Source organism: Perca flavescens, chromosome 11 (assembly GCF_004354835.1).
Source record: "Perca flavescens isolate YP-PL-M2 chromosome 11, PFLA_1.0, whole genome shotgun sequence".
Classification (NCBI taxonomy): domain Eukaryota; kingdom Metazoa; phylum Chordata; class Actinopteri; order Perciformes; family Percidae; genus Perca; species Perca flavescens.
Window position 1 is genome coordinate 28,296,504 of NC_041341.1, and position 19,729 is coordinate 28,316,232.

The 19,729-nt window shown below is 39.6% G+C and overlaps 1 protein-coding gene across 4 annotated transcripts in view; it reads left to right on the forward strand.

The window, feature by feature from the left end:
- Positions 1 to 19,729, forward strand: part of pard3bb (par-3 family cell polarity regulator beta b) — a 243,915-nt gene that overhangs the window by 166,047 nt on the left and 58,139 nt on the right. For 3 of the 4 annotated variants that reach the window (XM_028590887.1, XM_028590890.1, XM_028590888.1), the window contains exon 23: positions 15,878 to 15,998. In XM_028590887.1, the coding sequence (XP_028446688.1) occupies positions 15,878 to 15,998 (121 nt within the window). The remainder of the gene's footprint in view (positions 1 to 15,877; positions 15,999 to 19,729) is intronic. The other variant, XM_028590889.1, reaches the window with a different exon arrangement.

Here is a 19,729-nt window from a genome sequence, read left to right on the forward strand (position 1 = left end):
CTTTAACAATGCCAGACTATATGTACAGCTAAATATGCTAATCACAGTAGACAGTTTGAACTATTTAATATTAAAGCATAATTTTTTTTCTGTACATATGTGATATGGTATTGCAATGTTTCAGTTTTCTAACACTAACTTCTAACTAAACTAATTAAATTATAAGATAATACTACTTCATTCAACAAACTCATAATTAATTAGATGAATAAGAAAGTTGAATGGATCCAGTGTGGGCTTGTGACTACCAAGTTTAATTTATCCAATATTTTTTACTCAAGTTTTCCTCTTTCCTTCCATAAAAGAAGTAAAACAAGTTTAAGAATGTCTTGATTTTGGAAACCTATATCCATGGCCACAGCAGTCCTGGCAGATAGTGCTATTCATTTATCATCACTTCCTGTAACCTGATGATGCAGACAGAAGCAAGTCCAGGTATTGGCTGACAGTAATCGATGGTGCCAAAAAAAGAAGGTAGTCGTGTCAGCGGTGTGTGAGTGTGCGTTACTCTGTGTTACTTTGCGTCAAGGGAGGCCACAGCCGCGGTATGCATGTGGGAGACGGAGATAAACAAAAACGCTAAGGACTCCATTCCATCAGCAGCTCAGCAAAGCAATCAAGCACACCGATTTACACACACACACACACACACACACACACACACACACACACACACACACACACACACACACACACACACACACACACAGTAAGTACAGTAAGTGATGCAGTGACAAAAACACCAACAACATAGAGCTCACAAATGTACAGCTGTGTGTGTGTGTGTGTGTGTGTGTGTGTGTGTGTGTGTGTGTGTGTGTGTGTGTGTGTGTGTGTGTGTGTGTGTGTGTGTGTGTGTGTGTGTGTGTGGTTGTGTGTGGTTGTGTGTGGTTGTGTGTGGTTGTGTGTGGTTGTGTGTGGTTGTGTGTGCAGACCATATATAAGATGTAGATAGACCGCTGTTCTGGTAATCATGGATATTAAAAGCAAAACTACAAAACAGGCCCTGCCTTGTGCTTGACAATGATGATAATTTTAGGGCTGAAACAACACCATCAGCTCAGTCTGATTTACACCCTCCCCTGGAAACCGTGAGTGCTGCTGGTTGACCACATAACCAGTTAATTGAGTCAGTAGAAGTATTAATAACTTTAAGTGGGTTTTAATTCAAAAATAAAGATCAGCTGGAGTATTCAGGATTCACCACTTCATAATGCTTGCTGTACATTTGGCAGTTGCTACTTTCACTTTCTAGTATAGGCCTTGTTACTTTGCTACTTTGAAAAACATTGTCACAATAAGAAGTTGATATCTTCTTAATGGAACAATAATTCAAAGTAATAAATATAAACTTAAAATAGAATTAGTGTGATTATACCACTATTGTTTAGTTTCATTTGTGCTACCTCCCTTTAATTTCTGGTCATTGCCTGTTAGTAACTCACAGCAGAACTGACTCTGGATCAGCAGTATGCAACTTTTTTTTATTGGCTTTGCTTACCCATACAGTCTGCTCTGTAACTACTGGTGCACCTCCACTAATTTGAAAAGCCTCCATAGTGATTTTACTCTGGAACTGGGTCCGAGCCAAACACTAAAACACCTCATAAATGCAATGCTTTCATATCTGCAAGTATCTCTGCGATACATCTGTAGCAAAGTGCACATTATCAATCAATAGGCACTTAGTAGTTGCCCCTAATAACCATAATGCTTAAATTTGTCAAAAGCTTTGACAAACTCTCCAGTAGAGGAGCAACAGGCTTCTGAAATAACAATGATGCTTCCCCTTTTTTTATTATTTTTATTCTCACCTACTTTTTTAATGATTGATTTAAATAAACAATACGCACACAGCCTTCTACAACACTTTCATTGTCTTTGCAGGAGTTCAAATATTATGTCAGTTCCTTCGGACAGCTGACAGCATTGTTTTGCAATTTCCATATATACTGTAGGTCTTAAAATAGAGTAAATTATATTCCCCAGCACACATTTATGTGGCTGGCTGCGTGTGCGTGTTTGTGCGTGTTCAGTGGTTTGCTTTAAACAGCACTATTATGGAAGGACGGTTATTTAACCATGCAGCACAGTAATATATCACACTGTCTGCTTTTCAACCAGCCCACCTACTTTAATTCTAAAGGGCACTGCCAGCTCAGTTCCTTATGCATGGAAGAGTTTAATGCAGACTCATTTAGTAAACCCATTACACAGGTAGGTATTTCCTATGTCATCATCCTTTACATGAGACAACTTCCACAATACGATGTCTAATTTAAAAAATGCTATGTGAAAACAATGGCTGTCCACATTTACATTTGCAAGTTATTTTTTATATTTAGACCTTACCTTTGCTGTGTGATCTGCTATATTGACATGTCATAATAAGTGACACAACATGGGTTAGAAGGAAGTAGCAGTGGGAATCGGGCTGGGAGAAAAAAGGACGCAAGCAAAGGAGATCTTTAGAAAATGTTCAAGTGGAGGGCAGGATTCTTCACCCACCCTCTGCGTACACACACACACGCATACACACATGCATACACACACGCATACATACATGCATACACTAGCTTTCTCACACCCTTGTCCTCTCAGGCGAACCATTTCCTGTCTTGCGCACTCACACCCTTACTGTAGGTGCATGTACAAAACTGAGGTGGCTACGATGTCAAACACACACACACACACACACACACACAGTTCATTTTCTGAAGTGACCACCCAAGCCTTCGATGAGTGCTGCCCTCCGTTTTCTTGAGTGGGTGCCCCCTCCAACCCTCGCCCATCCACTACCTAAACCTTTCAAGTGTCCCTTGCAGGTTACCATAACAACCATGACCTCTGGCACTCCACCAATTAGAAAACAATCAGTCTGGAGAGACCAGAGTGGAGTGAGCTTGAGAGAGAGAGAGAGAGGTACTGTAGCGATAAGTAGAGAGCAAATACCATCAAGAATGAAAGAAAGAAATGTCCAGAGTGGTTCACTTTTTTACACAACAACATGAATTGAATGTTGGAAGTGAGAAACTCTACTCTAGAAAATGTAGCTTTGGTTGTGCTGGAAAAGCAGCCACCCACTGACTGCTTTATATCAGACGGTAATAGGCTTTTCTTCTGTATGGCAAGATTTCCTGTGGGATACTAGTCAGTGTGACACAATGTGAGATGTAGTAGTGTGAGCTTCTTTTGACTACTAAAATGCTACACATAGGCAAATGTATTAATTTCTACACAAACTGTACCTTACCTAAATATTTAAGCTTGCATATAGATTGCGCTCGTCTTCTCAGAGTACATGAAAGGAAACAACATCTCTCCCAAATTGTGCATTAATAGTCAGTATGGTGAAATAGAGACCATGAGAGACACAGAGGGAGCTTGTACGCAGGAGAGAAATATGAGCATTTAGCATTGCTTGGCTGGTCACTGGAGAGGCTTTCTTTCCTCCATGTTAATTAATCAGATATTCTTTCAGCTCAATTAGTGCACACACAGGCCTTTTTTTTTTAAACACAGTAATACATACTCACTGTATCTTGCACACTTCTCACACACAGAGTGCAGGGGCAGGGCCGTGTGTGTGTGTGTGTGTGTGTGTGTGTGTGTGTATTAGGGGATGTATCTGCTAGCTTTGGGGAGAAACAGGATTTTGGTACGAATAAGCATTAAAGCAAAGTCACAAAGAAAAGCTCTTTCTTCGCATTACTGAATAAACAACCGAGGTCACATTAACGCAAAATGCTTTGGAAAATAGCTGCACTGGATAAGAGTAGTAACTTACTGGCCCGATTGTAAAGGTTTCTATCACATTACAGTTAATTCTACAAGGATTTAATGCAAGTCGTACTGTCTGTTTGCGACATGTAGCTCATTGTCTTTCTGACAAATGAGGGCAATTAATGACTGTTCTCTCCACAAAACAAAATGCATTGGTTGGTAAAGCAGCTTAAAACAACCCATTTCATCTCCTACCACCTGTTGATTTCTTGTAACAATGAAGACAATATTTCTCTAATCTTTACTAACTAGTTTTACTTTATATATAAATGCAAAAGACTATTGCATTATTATGGAAACTGTGATAAGAAATGTGGAATTGCTCAATTTAAAAAAAACAACAGAGAAGCAAGCAGATTCAAGGACCATGGCGGATATGAGAGAAGTTTGGAGTGTTTTGGAAGGAAAGAGAGGTAAAATGGAAGGTTAAGTGGGATTAGGACTAAAGAGGTGGAATGGGAGTTGAAGAAAGAAAATGGGACAAGGGGTGAAACAGAAGAAAGGTATGGAGAAGAAAGAACCAGAATGAGTGTTAAGAGCGAAAGGAACAAATTAGCAGGAGGAAGTGTTGAAGAAAAGGGGGATTTCATTCTAAAAGCAGGAAGAGAGGGATACAGAGTACAGGATAACGGTTATGGAAAGCATCGAATTCAGACAAAAGAACAGAATGAAAAGAAAGGAGAAACGAGCTGGAGAGATTTGGAGAAAATGATTGAGGGTGGGTGCATGTTTAGAGCTAAAAAAAGGAAAAAAAAAAGAAAGCAAAGAGGATGATTTGTAAAAGAGAATACAGGGTCCAAATTTTGCAGGCTGAAAGGAGCCATGAGTGGACCCAAATAATTGCAGGAATGAGAAAAGAGGATCAACTGGTGAAAAGAAGAAGTTGCGAGGGATTTAGAGGGAAAGAGAGGCTAAGTGGATGTTTTAGGATTATTCAACAGATGAGTTGGGGAGCAAGGTGGAAGGAGTGAGGACATGCAAGGAGGGGGGGCAGTGAATGGCCTGGACTAAAAGGGCAAATTAGACTAAGAAAGGGAGATGGGAAAGTACAGAAAAGTAAGAGAAACTGAACTGAGATGCTGGGAGTAGAGAATGTGTAGAGGACTAAAAGAGAGGAATGAGAAAAGGGTGGGGAGGGCAGACGAGAAAAAAGCCCAGAGTGTGTGTTTTCCGGACTCAAAGCGTGTGATTCAGCCTGGCTAATAAGAGAAAGCTCTCAAGAGGCACTCGTCCGCTCCATTCCTTCCTCCCCCTTGCTCTCTTTCCCTTCAATATACCCTTTCTATGTCTCTCTTCCCCCCTGTTGCACTCTCTTCCTCTCATTTATGATTTCCGCCTCTTGTATACTTTTCAATGAAAAATAAATTCCATGCAAAGGACATCCGCCCGCGATGGGGCACATACACGGTAAAAGGACACATGGGCACAAAGACACAGGCTCTTTGAAGGACACACAAACAGATGGACACTAAAAGTTTGAAGACACAAAAGATAGACGCTCAGGGACAGATCTTTCACGTTATTTTCCATCTATATGGATGTTTGTTGTTCCTTTACTCTTTTATCTCATGCATCTTTCATACAGTAGTATTAGAGTAAATTAAATTGATATTTCCATTGTTCCAGCCATAACTAAGCAACATGTACACTCTGTTTTTTGTGTGCATATTGTGTGTCAGATTCTATTTGGCAAAGACCTTTATGGTTCATACACAGTGCATTACTTCTTATTGTGCTCTTTCACCATGTGTGAGAGGGTAATTGAATGTTGTTGTTTTTTTTGCCGTAATTATTTTAACAGAAAGCCAGGCAAAAAGGATTTTCAATATATGTTTTCACATCCATATAATCTATGTGAGCTTGCATTTTATCTTATCACAGTGAATCAAAGTCTAGTGTGCGCAACATGCTTCGCTCACTTACTATTAAGTTTGGATCATAAACAATTTATGACATTCACAAGTGTTTATATTAGGCCTACAGATTTCTGTTCACATCATTAATTCTTGAAGTTGTCGTCACACCTTTTGGATAAATTAAAATTCATGTTTGGGGATGAAGATCAGGCTAAATAATTTTAGTTAGGGTTAGGTATTATGCATGCGGTTGGGTAAAATTATTCTGGTCAAAGCAAAGGCAGTTTTTTGCTTAAATAAATCTAATAAAAATATCTTGGTTAAGTTCACATGGCCAGCAAATATTTGTATAACCAGCAAAGAAGATTTGACAGTGGGTATTAGAGAGATTGAGGGCGTATGGAGTAAAGGTCAGCTGGAGTGACTTCTTAAACTTTCTCGAGTGATTGGAGAGATTCTTAGTCAAGCTAGAATCAAGTGTAAAACGACCTAATGGTGGATGTTTACGTTACACTTTCCACAATGTGTACAAAAGTAATATATGGTTCTGACTGTGGCGAAAGTCATAACATCGTTATTATATAGTGATATATATATATATATATATATATATATATATATATATATATATATATATATATATATATATATATATATATATATATATATATATATATATATATATATATATATATATATATATCAGTTGGTTTGTAGATACACCTGTTAATGTTATGTTCTTTGTTAGCATGAAACTCTTTTTTTTTTTTTCTGTGTAAAAAAACCTGATAGCCTAATTTATTTGTTTGTCCTGTCTGGTTCCATCTATTGGCCTGCCCAAAGGACTGAAAGTCATATTTTCCTAATACTTAATAACAAATATTAACCATACTATTTCTCTCACCTTCACCACATAGACAGCACAGTGACTCAGTAGTTAACACTGTCGCCTCACAGCAAGTAAGCACTGCTGAGTACTGGGGATCGATGTGTGAGTTTGCTTGTTCTCTCTGTGTTTGCATGGGTTTCCTCCAGGTGCTCCGGTTTCCTACAACAACCAAATAGAAGTTAGTGCTCCTGTCAGCGCTCCTGTCAGTGCCCTTTGACCAAAAAGGCACTGGCAAAAAGAAGGAGTTGGTCCCTGGGATCCTGCGGCTGCCTACTGCTCCAATGTATAGGTTAAATGCAGAGGACAAATCTTAACCTACTGGTGACTGATCAGAAAAATCCTTATTAATGGCTTAGGAAGGCACTGACAAACAGTGTTGTACTGCCAAGTGGGGCAGCAGATCACAAAACATTGTATAGATTATTTTAAAGGCAATGTCAAACAACAACTTTTGTTGTATAATTAGGAGATATATTTAAAAAAGTGCAGAGACAGTTAAAAAAGGCTCAGAGGATACCATGGGAAGAGCACAACAACTGTGATTGATCAGCTTGGGCTGCTTGTGTTTCCTCTTGCAAGTATCTCATGCCAATAGCAATTGTTGAGAGTGAAGACAACATAAAGCATTGTGAAGAACAGTTAAATAATTGTGTCCTTTTTAACAACATTCATGTAAGGGTTAAGTGATCTTTGTTATCCCTCAGTGGGGCAATTCGTTTCACAGCCAGCAGAGAATAAAAGATGGCAGTTCATACACAACATAACGTAACATACATTCATATTCATATGGGACAACTTACATCAAGGTAATAATAAGACTAGTGGTAGCTATGACATATTAGCTTTTAAATCTCTTGGTTATACACCTTGGTGCAATGTACTGGCAACCAGATGGCAGCAGCCTGTATTCATAAGACAATGGGTGACTTGGGTCAGAAAGGATAGAGTTGGCTTTCCTCATGGCTCTGGCCCTGTATAGAAGGGATAACTTTTCAAAATGTATCCCTGCAATTTTGCCACACATTTTCACAATGCAGTTTAATCTGTGCTTGTTTGTCAATTTGCAAAGCCATCTCCACTGCAGATCTTCAGTTTGTTGCGATCGTCTCTCTGTATCACACTGAATGAAAGCACGTAAACAAGCCATAGCAAGGCAGTAGTCTCCTGTTAGGTAATTAGACAGGGTGAACCTTCCCGTCGTTCTTTGTCATGAAGTGAATAAAATAATTGAATCAGAAGCTGTTGTGAGAAATATACATTTCAAACGTGATCATGTACAGTACAATGCACCTGTCTGATTTTGCTCTCATGGGACAGCCCTTGTGTCCGGTATAAATCCAGCTTTAGAGACATGCCATCCACAGCTATTGTGGTTGGCAGAGGCATTAGGCAAATTGGCCTCCCGTCACACACACATGGCTGTTAAAGTCAAAGGGGAATGTTGAGCCAGACAGCCTGCCTACATGATTTTGTGCCAGCCTGTTTACCACCTGTAGCGTCTCCCCCCCCCCCCCCTGCCCCCCTTCCCCTCCTCTCTCTCTTACTCTCTCTCTCTCTCTCTCTCTCTGGCTTTCAAACACACATACGCACACATAGAAGGCTTGTCTAAATAATGTTATGCCAGACAATTTTCAAACTGTACAATACGCACACGCAGACACACACACACACACACACACACACACACACACTGATTATCATGAGGATAGGATGCCAGCCTCCTTTGCCACTGTGAGTGTCTCTCTTGCACATGCCGGCTTTTAGACAGCTAGTCTGACTGATGTCATGGCAGTCGATAGAGCGCTAATTACTCCCCGTGCTTTGACGGCGCCGCGCAAGGAGCAGTGTCATATCCCGTCAGATGCATTTTAAAAACACGTGTCACTTCCTGTTAGCCTGTTGAGGAAAAGAAAGCAACGGAGCAACCTGACAGCTCCTACGCTCCACATACACAACTGCTCTGTATTACTTTTTCTTTGACACTCTTTCTCCCCTCTCCCTCCCTCCCTCCCTCTCTCCATTTCTCTCTATTCTTGCCCCCGTCTTTCGTTTTGCCTCTGACCCACCTGACAGCATTGGTGATCTTTTGTTGTCAGACTTCATTAGCAGAGACGTCAGCTAATTAGAGCCGAGCACAAGCTTGGGAGATTAGGAGGAAGAAGATGATGAAGAGCGCGGCAAGGGAGATATGGAGGGAGGCAAGAGGGAGGCAGGGCAGAGGGGATGGAGATAAGCCGATGATGAAGAGATTAAGATGGAGTGGGAGGGAAGGAGAGATGGATGGTATCAAGGTAGGGATGTAAATGACAGCAGAGATGATTACCTGCATAAACTGTGGAGGGCAGAATGAGGAGAGAGAGAGCGGGAAAAGGATGGATGGAGATACGAGAAATTGAAAATAGATTGTGGAGAAAGAGTGGCACAACTGTGAATATTTACTGCACTAAATGAGTCACAGTGAAGGAAAATGTGAAAAGAAAATTGAATGCATCGTAGAAATGTCAACATTACAGAACATAATATATAGAAAGCTCATATCCATGTCAACACACACATGATGGACAATAACTCACATTGATTAAGTTGTTTTTCTTACTTGTAGTAATCTTGTGTGTGTGTGTGTGTGTGTGTGTGTGTGTGTGTGTGTGTGTGTGTGTGTGTGTGTGTGTGTGTGTGTGTGTGTGTGTGTGTGTGTGTGTGTGTGTGTGTGTGTGTGTGTGTGTGTGGCAAGCAGCCGAGTGAAACACATATACAGAGAGTAAGAGAGATAATGCATTGACCTGTGTCCGGTGTTGTGATCTGGTCTATCCTTGTAAGACACAGCTGATAACGATCCTCTACTCTACAACTAGACACCAGGGAGAACACACAGCCCAGCACACATCCCTGGACGTGTGCAAAGACAAAAAGACTACAACTCCCTCTTGTCACCAACAGTCAATATGAAACTCCATGTTCCCTCACAGCTATCGACTGTGCTTTGTCTCCTGTCATTGCCAAGAGATGAAAACTGCCTAAAACTAATACGATCATTATTATTTTGAGACTGTTCATTCATGAGTTTGAATAGTTCAAATACTAATGAATTCGTTGTGTAACAAAATGAATACTTACTTGTATATTGAAGTTGTATTTAATTGAATTAAGGGATTATGTATAATTAAGTTAATTCATTACATTTTTATCAGTGGTTAAAAAGGTTTTAAGGTTCCTCAGTTATTACACATTTAATAGGGAGTCAATGTTAACTTCCTGTTGAATTGAAAAGGGTAAGACAGTCATCTGTAGCTCTGACATTTCTGAAGCAGCAGCTATTGTCTGCTGCTTTGATTAGCAACAGCAGGATGCAAAGTCACAAATTCCCTACTTTCCATTTATATACAGTGTGTACCATCTCTTAAGCTTTTAAATCAATTGCAGTTTATGTTTTCAAGCGTTATTGATTTTTTCTAAATGGCTATCATGACTTTGTGTCTGTGCTAATGAAAGGAAATCCTACTTCTACTACTTGACTTTTTTTTTTCTTTTCAGAAGGTCAACAGCTCTGCCAGTGGGTAGCATTTTTTTTATTCGTTTCTTGTCTTTGTTCATTCCAAGAATGCAAGACTGACACTCACTCTGTCTCTCTCACATGCACATTGTAACATCTGGAAAGTAAATCACAATTGTTGTCCCTCTGATGCTGAGTTGTAACATGTGCCATCCATGCAAGAGATGTCAGTAGACTATCTTACAAAACGGTTATAATGGGTTCCTGTATTCAGTTTTGTATTGTGTGGCTTCTCGTTTATCTACACACATACTAACACACACTCTCACATACACACATTTGAAACGTGATAAATCAGACCGAGCTGAGAGTCTGAATGACATATTCCCCCGTGCCACATCTAAGCGGAGACCATACATCACCTGTGTGTTTGTCCGTCCCTGTATGTGTGTGTGTGTGTGTGTGTGTGTGCGCGCGTCTGGGAGCTTACGTGTGTGTTGCTGCTTGTGTGGCAGATTGCACCATAGTCCTTTGGCCATTTTGTGCCAGATTTATGAAACCTTTCAGCTCAAAGTCATCTGTTAGAGAGCACTAAAAAACATGCTTGACCTGTCCTTGTCTTTTTCCTTGTCTCACTCTTTTCTATTGTATCCATCTCTCCATCTGTCCCTGTCTTTCTTTGTGTACATCCCTTATACATTTTCTTCATGGCAGGAAAACCCCAATAGATCATCAGGTGGATATGACAAAGCACGTGTTTTCCTTTTAGGTACCAGCACTGGTGTTGGTAATGTCTTACTTAATGTCTCATCTTAAAGTTAACCCGAATGATTATACCTTTTCAAGGTATGTACACTTAATGTGGGCATTAGAGTGGAAATACATCTTTCAAGGTATTTAAACCTATACATAGTCATTTTTTTTCCCTGAATGGATTGTGTTCAAACAGGCTCTGACAGAAGTCATATCCCATCATTAAAAATTAATGTTAAATATACATGACCTATATCACATATCTTCATCCTGGCTTCAGCAGTGGGGTTTCGCCTTTAGATGGCCTAAATAACAAAAGATCCCAAAACTGATTAAAAGCCAGCCAGAAAACAGATTTTAAGGGTGCACCTTTTCATAACCAGGCTTGTAAATATTTATAGTCGTCGATGACAAGGACCTATTCCTTTGCTGTGGACATTGATTTATTCTATAACGTATCTTACAGTGTTATTAATGGAACAGAATTCTCAATTATTAATAGCAGCATTATTAACAGCTATGCCGAGTTTCCGATTCTGATTTTAAACATTTATAGAATTATTATTGGTGTGACAGACCAAGAGCAGGAGATTGATCTCTCTCTCTCTCTCTCTCTCTCTCTTTCTCTCTCTCTCTCTCTCTCTCTCTCTCTCTGTGTGTGTGTGTGTGTGTGAGAGTGAGAGAGAAATCTGTTGCTGGACTGGAGCTCAGACTTATGCTTTTATTTTGAAGCATGTAAACTTTATACACAACTTCTTATTTTTGGCCTTAATATAATACTTAAATGTTTCAAAATGAATGCCATAGGAATTCTTGATAAGAGATTTAAGTAATTAAGAAAAGACAGTTTCAAAAATACAGAGTCATCTACGGTATTACACACAAGCACAGAACAATGCTATTAGGCTATTGCACATGAACCAACCCTGTTGGTGTTTAATGACCACGAGGTAGTTAAAAAGTGAAGTCATACAAGTCTACTTTTTATGGCTAACTTGTTTTTCTAAAGCGAATCAATAGCTTCCTCAGTCTGTGGTCATGGAACTATTTGCATAAATGTGTGTGTGTGTGTGTGTGTGTGTGTGTGTGTATGTTTGAGTGAGTGTTGTGTTATATCTTTGTTTATCGTATTTATTTCTTCTTGAGCCCACCCTCTTCCTTTTATGTGGGGTGATAAATCGTATAAAGTACCCTTTGTTTGCAAGTGTGTGCACTTGTGTGTGTGTGTGTGTGTGTGTGTGTGTGTGTGTGTGTGTGTGTGTGTGTGTGTGTGTTTGTTTATGTGTGTTCATGCTGTCTGTGGACAGAAAATGAATGAACCCTTTTCTCCCCAGCCCTCTGTCAGTAAAATGGAGCAGAGGGTGTGTGTGTGTGTGTGTGTGTGTGTGTGTGTGTGTGTGTGTGTGTGTGTGTGTGTGTGTGTGTGTGTGTGTGTGTGTGTGTGTGTGTGTGTGTGTGTGTGTGTGTGTGTGTGTCATGTGGAGCTCCTTGTGACACAAATCATGTCTACTGTGATGCATAAACATGAAACGAGAAACGAAAAAAGCAGAGTGGAACACAGAACAATAGGAATGGAATAGAAATGTTTGGCTTGAATCTTATTTTTAACAGTCTATATGGTTTGAATCTTCTCATGTCTTTCTACTGACTTTATTTAATCACACCACTTTATTTCATTTCTCACATTTAACCCTTCCTCCCTAATTTCAAATGCATCAAAAGTTTGGAGTGGCTTAGAGCTGGGCAATATATCAATATTATGTAGATATCGTGATATGAGACTAGATATCGTCTTAGATTTTGGATATCGTAATATGGCATAAGTGTTGTCTTTTCCTGGTTTTAAAGGCTGCATTACAGTAAAGTGATGTCATTTTCTGAACTTACCAGACTGTTGTAACTTGTATTATTTGCCTTTACCCACTTAGTCATTATATCAACATAACTGATGATTATTTATAAAAAATCTCATGGTGTAAATATTTTACCAATAGTCAAAACTACAATATCGTTGCGGTATCAATATCGAGGTATTTGGTCAAAAATATTGGAATTAACGCCAAACGTCAAAACGTACGGGCGTATCTGATAATGTTAGCTACCGACTGTTACCTTGAAACCATCCAGCAAATACACGGTATCGTAGGGAGATTTAACGTCACCGCTCATTTTACACACAGTTTAACAACAAAACTAAACACTGAGTGAACATTACTACGTTTTTCATGTTGGTTTTGAGCGGTATGCACCCCCACTAACCTGAAAAATGGTTTTAAAACCGTAACGTTAATACAGCGTGTCGGAGGAATACAGCGTTCTCCTGCAACGTCCAAGGCAGAGGGGCCGTCACAGCAGCGTTAGCTAACGTTAGCTTCTTGTCTCATCTGGGCTCTGATAAACAGTAAATTCATCAAATTCAGTGTCCACAATGCTATTTTCCAATAAACTGTAGCTGTCATATTTCACGGGACCGGCGTGAGTACAGATTTCATGTCGCGGCTTTCGTCGCTGTTTGTCACTTTGCCTAAGATTGAGTGACAAGTGTACTCGCCCTGTTGTTTATTTGGTTGCCATGACTTCGCGAGTGATGACGTCCTGTTACTGTTCCAGTGGCTCACCCTAAAGTGAGAGAGAGCGGATGACAGTTCGCTTGAGTTCAGTAGAGGAGACGGCTATGCAGAGTCGTGTAATTATGACTTTGTGACTTGTCGGCGGTGCGCGGTGTACATAGCAGAAACCTTGTTGTGCGTCTTACTTCTGATACCGTGGCGGCAGAAATTTTACCGTGGCGGGCCGCCGTGGGAAAAAACAAGATAGAGGAAACACTGCATTAAGTGCAGTTAGCATCTGATTTGAACTCTGCTCCAAATTGACTCTTTGCAAAGTACTGTAGGTGCTTTGCTGCTGCTGACACAGCTCTCTTACCCCTGCAGGCTAGAATATGGAGCACAAATACACTCAAGACGTGAACACACAGACACACACGCTGAGACTAGATTTGTTTCACTATAATGCATTCATCTACACAGTACTGTATATACTGTACACAAATAGCTTCTCTCCCAATCCTCCAGTGAAGTTCAAATAAAAAAAGAATGAATGAAAGACAGGTAGTGCATTATGTCTTAAATATTGTCACAAATGAACCCTAACACTTACAATTAAATGATGAATAGATTTAAAACAGTTAACAAGTTTAACAAAAAGAAGACACCAAAGTGGTTTGGTGGATGGAGGTACTACCAAAAGTACATTTAAATAAAGTCAATGTTTTTTCTGTTATGTGAGGGTGAGAGCACATGCACTTGACATAATTTGTGATGTGAGACCGAGGATAATGTGTTTTCAGTGCTGCAGCTAATATAGTCATTCACACAGCTCTCTGTGTGTATGCAAAATAAGAGAATGAATGAGAAGAAAGTAAGGATAGAAAATTATAAACCAACTGAAGGCAACTATTCAATAATTCGATTCAACAATTCGATATTTAGATGTGTTGATCAGTCGTGCTAATCTTATTAGCTAGTTCAAAGTGCTGCATAATATTTGTCTAGCATGTTGCTAAGCCTTAATTAGCATGCTTATGTAAATTATGTAATTCTATGTTTCCCCGCTCTACACCATTGTCACTGTCATCTGTGATAGCTGGACATACATGGATGTAAGTGGGTTCTACTGTGTGTGTTTTTTCTTAGCTAATATGTTCTTTGTTGGCTGTGTGTGCAGAAACTGAGTAGGGTTATCTGATACAACAGTTTTTCCTCCAAAGTGTGAAAAACAGTAATGCTAGCCCAAGTCTAGAGTTGGGTTTTGTACTGTACAGAGATTTGCGATTGTTAAAAACTTATTTTTGACTTTGGATTTCTACAGTAGTTTCACAGAAACAAATACCTACAAATGACTTTGAGTCACATGCTGAGTACTGGTAGTGCAACATTCTCAGAAGGCGTAGTGTTGTTTACAGACTGCCTTGGAGACTGGAAGAAAGGATGTTGCTATTTTTCTGACTTTACATAAATCTCCTGACGGTGCATCAATGCGTTTTCACATGCACGTACACAGGTGGGTCTGTCTAGTCTTTATCTCTGCAGGCCGATGTCGGCGAAATTACTCTTTGAATAAACAGATGGCTTCTACTGGCTAGCTCTTCATCAGAACAGCTGGTTGGTGGTGATGCCAGTCAAAGTCCACAAAGTGTTTTAAATTATTTTATTGATACTGATGTGATTCACTTGTGAGCATGACTTCTGTCAAAACGTTAAACAACCTAAAACTGGTAAATCGTTTTTTGAACATGCTTGCTCTTACCTCTAAGGTGAATTCTTCAAATGAACCTGATACCCTTTTTCCAACAAACTTAGCATCTATATACAGGTTTTTTAAACGCAGGAAAACTTGCTAAAAATAGGCGATAGGCGAGTATGTCTTTCTGTTTTTGTTTTTTTTCTGATGTATCACGTTCAACATCATGAACATGCCAGAAAACAGGGTTAGTAAACACTAGAAAGCAGCATGGAGGCTGTTGACAAATTGTACGGTGGTTGCTTCTTTTCTATATCTGCTACATATTCACTCTCTCTTTCAAACTTGGCTAATTGGAACGATGTTCTAGCCTCATTGCTTCGTTGCTTTGGTGGAGACGGATACAATTGTTTTATTTTTTTTATAAGATTATTTTTGGGCTTTTCCGCCTTTATTCGACAGGACAGCTAGGTGAGAGAGGGGGGAAGACATGCAGGAAATCGTCACAGGTCGGATTCAAACCCTGGACCTTGCGTCGAGGCATAAACCTCTAATTAGATGTGCGCCTGCTCTACCCACTGAACCAACCCAGCCAGATGGACACAATTTGTGGCTGAGGTGACAAAGAGGCGACAAGCGTGTTAGCGTGTCCACCCGGGTGTCATGTTTCCACCACTGCTGATCGGAGCTGAAGCCGATAAATACGTACTTGTGACTACTGCCGAGTCATGTCCCGGGAATGATTGTAAACTTTGCTAACATCTGGCCAAAAGCCAGATGTTAGTGGATTTGTGTCCAATGGGAAAGGGCCTTTAGAGGTGTAAAAGCTTTAATTAACCGAGTTGCATGTTTGCTTGTGTGTAGCAGTGTGGACAGGATCCAGCAGCTAAGAAGGGAATACCAGCAGGCAAGGAGAGAAGGAATGGTGCCGCCTTATGAAGAACTGGACCCACGACGCAGAGGACATGAAAACGATGCACACAGGGTAAGCTCAGACACACACATACACTTGCAGACACATGGAAAAGCAAGTCTGCAGACATGTAGGTCAGGTAAATAGCTTCGTAGTCTTTCAATCTGTCTGTCCTTAGATTTGTTCCTTTCATCAGTCTGTCCATCATCATGTTGAGCATTTCTCAGGCTTCTTATTCTCCATCAGCACCTATCCGAATGTTTGTCTAGTGATCATGTCATTGACGTGAATGTCTCCTGTTGGCATTGAGCTGATAGACTGCTATCCTCTTTTCACGGAGGATACAGATAGAGAGGAGATAAGTAGAGGTTTTACTCACTTGTCATCCTGCAGGCACTGTTTTTTAAATCTCAGAATCATAATAACCTAGTCACAGATACACTTCTGAGCTCAGACTGGCTGAGTCATGCTGGAAGAACCACATAAGAACATATTAACAGGTACATCACCTACCAGGTTTCATCCTGCAATGACTCAAGTATTATACATATGTTTCTGGTTGTCAGATTTTATTTCTTATAATTCTGACAGTGTCATTGTTTTGGCATATGCCTTTATCGATCAGACACTGGAAATATGTTTCTTCTTCTCTGCTGCTACTGTTTTCCTTTGCTTTAGCTGTTCATACAGTATATCAGTGCTAATGTTCACAGTATGTTTCTTTAAGCCTAGACTCAATAGGTTTTTATGGGTTGCAGGTGCATAGCAAAACCTGTCAAATGTTAGCAGCTTAGCATCAGGCTAGTAATTTTTTCCAGTTTTTTTTCTGCCAAAGCATTTGTACCACTGTTGACTTTTTCAGACACTGTTTATTCATACATATATAATTATACTACTTTTATTTGTCATTAATATATTAACACGGGTAAAACAACCCTCTGAAACTGAGAGTTGACGTCATGGAAAATCTAGACTATGTATTGTATGTTATGTAGTTATTGTCAGTGAATATTAAACCCCTGTAGGGATTTACAGTAGTCAGGCGACTTCATGCTCCTTATTTGGACAAAGAAAATCCTTTTATTGTTTTTCCCTTTCAAAAACCATCCAGTAAAAAAAAAGCAAAGCTAAATAAGTAGTCACTCAGGGATGCAGTAAAGGTATCTTTGAGTGCAGTTTGTCTTTTCAGAACACACACAGTGCTTAGTCCCCTTTAAGTAACTTTATTACTGTAAATGCCTCTTGTCACACTGACATTTAAGCTTCCATGGCTCTTTAAGGAAAAAATAAAATCACCCTGAGCAACCAAAATGAGTCTAATCTGCTATGACAAAGGCACAGGTTAATTGTAGAACATCACAGTTTAACAAGAAGCTTCACTTCTCTGTACAGGGATACTGTCAAACCTCATGAAGTACAAAATAAATCAATCTTTGTGTTCTTTGTCTACATAATGGTAGCAAGCAACTCAGTGGTTCTACATGCTGAGGAGGAGGAGGAGGAGGTGTGTGTGTGTGTGTGTGTGTGTGTGTGTGTGTGTGTGTGTGTGTGTGTGTGTGTGTGTGAGTGTGAGTGTGAGTGTGAAAGAGCACCATGCAGACCACGAGTCCTCGTGTTGCATAGGAGAAATTCATTGTGTATACAGTACATCAGGAAGTATGTTAGTACAGTAGAGGTCAGTGCTGCTTGCAAGAATCCACATACCATGAAATCCTTTTCGAAATGCAATAACTACGTCAATGCATGAACTCAATAAGTGATCTTCTTAGAGAACATTGTGTCACCATAGCATGTTGTGTTAACAGGTGGAGCCAACATGCTATCACTCACTGCAGCCATTAGTCTTTCTGACCTTCCACCTATAGAATGTTACTGCTCTGTTCTTTATACAATTACATGGACTGCCGTTAATATTCATAAGAAACGAGTAAAATAGAAAGGAGTAGAAAAAAATAGAATTGGAGTAAACTCTTTGATAGAAATAAGATCTCCTTAGGTAGATCGTCCCAGAGCTTGAAGTCTCAGTCACCCCTGGTCTTTAGCCTTGACTGTGGAATAGCTTAAATGTTGCTGCTGGAGGATTTCAGATTTAACAGTCCAATAATGTAGCCAGGCGCCAGGCTTTGTAAAGTGGCTGCAACAGGTTTAATGTGATTCCATCATGTAGTTTTAGTAAAAAGCCTTGCAGCTGAGGTTTGCAGAGCCTGTAGCCTGCCCAAAGCTTTTGGATTAAAACAGGTGAAAAGAGCATTGTAGTAATTAAGATGGAATGGAATGAAGACATGTATAAAAGTTTTAGTGTCTTTAAAAGTGAACATACAATTATTTGTTCTTATGTTGATCGTAACAACAGTTTAGTGACATGGTGACTAAAGTTTAAAGGAGATATATGCTCATTTTCAGGTTAATAGCTGTATTTTGTGTTTCAATTAAAGCATGTTTGCAAACACATTGTTTTTCTCATACTATCTGAATGTACCTGTATCTGAAACGCTCCGTTTTAGTGCCTGTCTCTTCAAGCCCCCCTCCCGAAAAGCCTAGTCTTCTCTGATTGGTTTGTGAGAAAAATATAGGGCACCTTTGCAAAGGTAGTTCTCAAGCTGTGGGTGGAGATACGCAGATGTGGAGCGGAATATTCTAACGGGCCTGCATGTGACATAAGAAAGGGAGCTACATTTGAATGGCTTGTTGAATCCCACAAAAAAACTTTTTCAAAGTTTGTGGGTTGGTAAGCACTCCAGATACCCAAATGTATGTGCACAAGCACTAGAAAACTGACTTTTTCATGATAAGTCCCCTTTAACTTGGAATCGAATAGAACACGGATATTACACAAAATCACCCACTTTTGTAGGCAACACAGCATAATTAGTCAATAAATCAATTTGCTGATCGTCAGAAAATTGTGTGACGTGATACTAAAATTAATCTATTTGGAATCTAGACTATTTGTTGGACAAAAGTAGCAATTTAAAGACTCTGCCTTGTGTTTCCCTTATAGTGTGAAGAGTATTTTCTAAAATTTTATAGACCAAACGATTGATCATTGGCATATTAATTGATAATGAAAATAATCATAAGTTGTTACGCTACTCAGTAGTTGATTTAAAATTAATTCTGGGGTGCACTGAAGTGGTATGAGTATGAGATTTAAGCAACTAAATACTACTAAATAATACTAAAATCTAAAGTTGTATCCACTGTGTGTTTATCCAAAGTTATACCTGGCTCACTTTAATTCAGATCTTAAAGTCATTTGGTTTGTGACCAGCCAGGGGCAATCTCCTTTCCCCTGCGATCAATAGCCACACATTACACCGTTCTCTGCCTCCAAATGAGAAAACTTTGTTGTTGTTGTTGCTGTTGTTTATAAAGCTGAGAGGGAGAGCAATTAGCATGCTTCAGAGGTGGAAATTAAGTTTGAAGTTTGAAAGTTGAAAAAAGGAAGAAAAAAAAATCAAAAGAAAAACAGACCAGTGGCGGTTGCTGCAGTGCCTAACAAGCCCCTCTCATTAAGGATGATGCATTTATTAATTAAAGCAGAGGCGATTATTTACCTGACTGGCTTTCTGTAGGAAGTGTAGAGGGAGAAGTAATGGTTATGGAGGTAAGCCGACGGCAAACTAATTCAATTTCACTTTTATTGGTTTGTTTGTTTCTCCTTAAGACGTTTTTATTTTTTTGTATAGGATTTGCTGAATGACTGTGAAAAGTAAAAGCAATGGGACCTTAAGTGTAGAGAGAGAGAGAGAGTGTGTGTTCTTCATGCAATGTTGCCACTGTGTTTTTCCCCCCATGGCTCC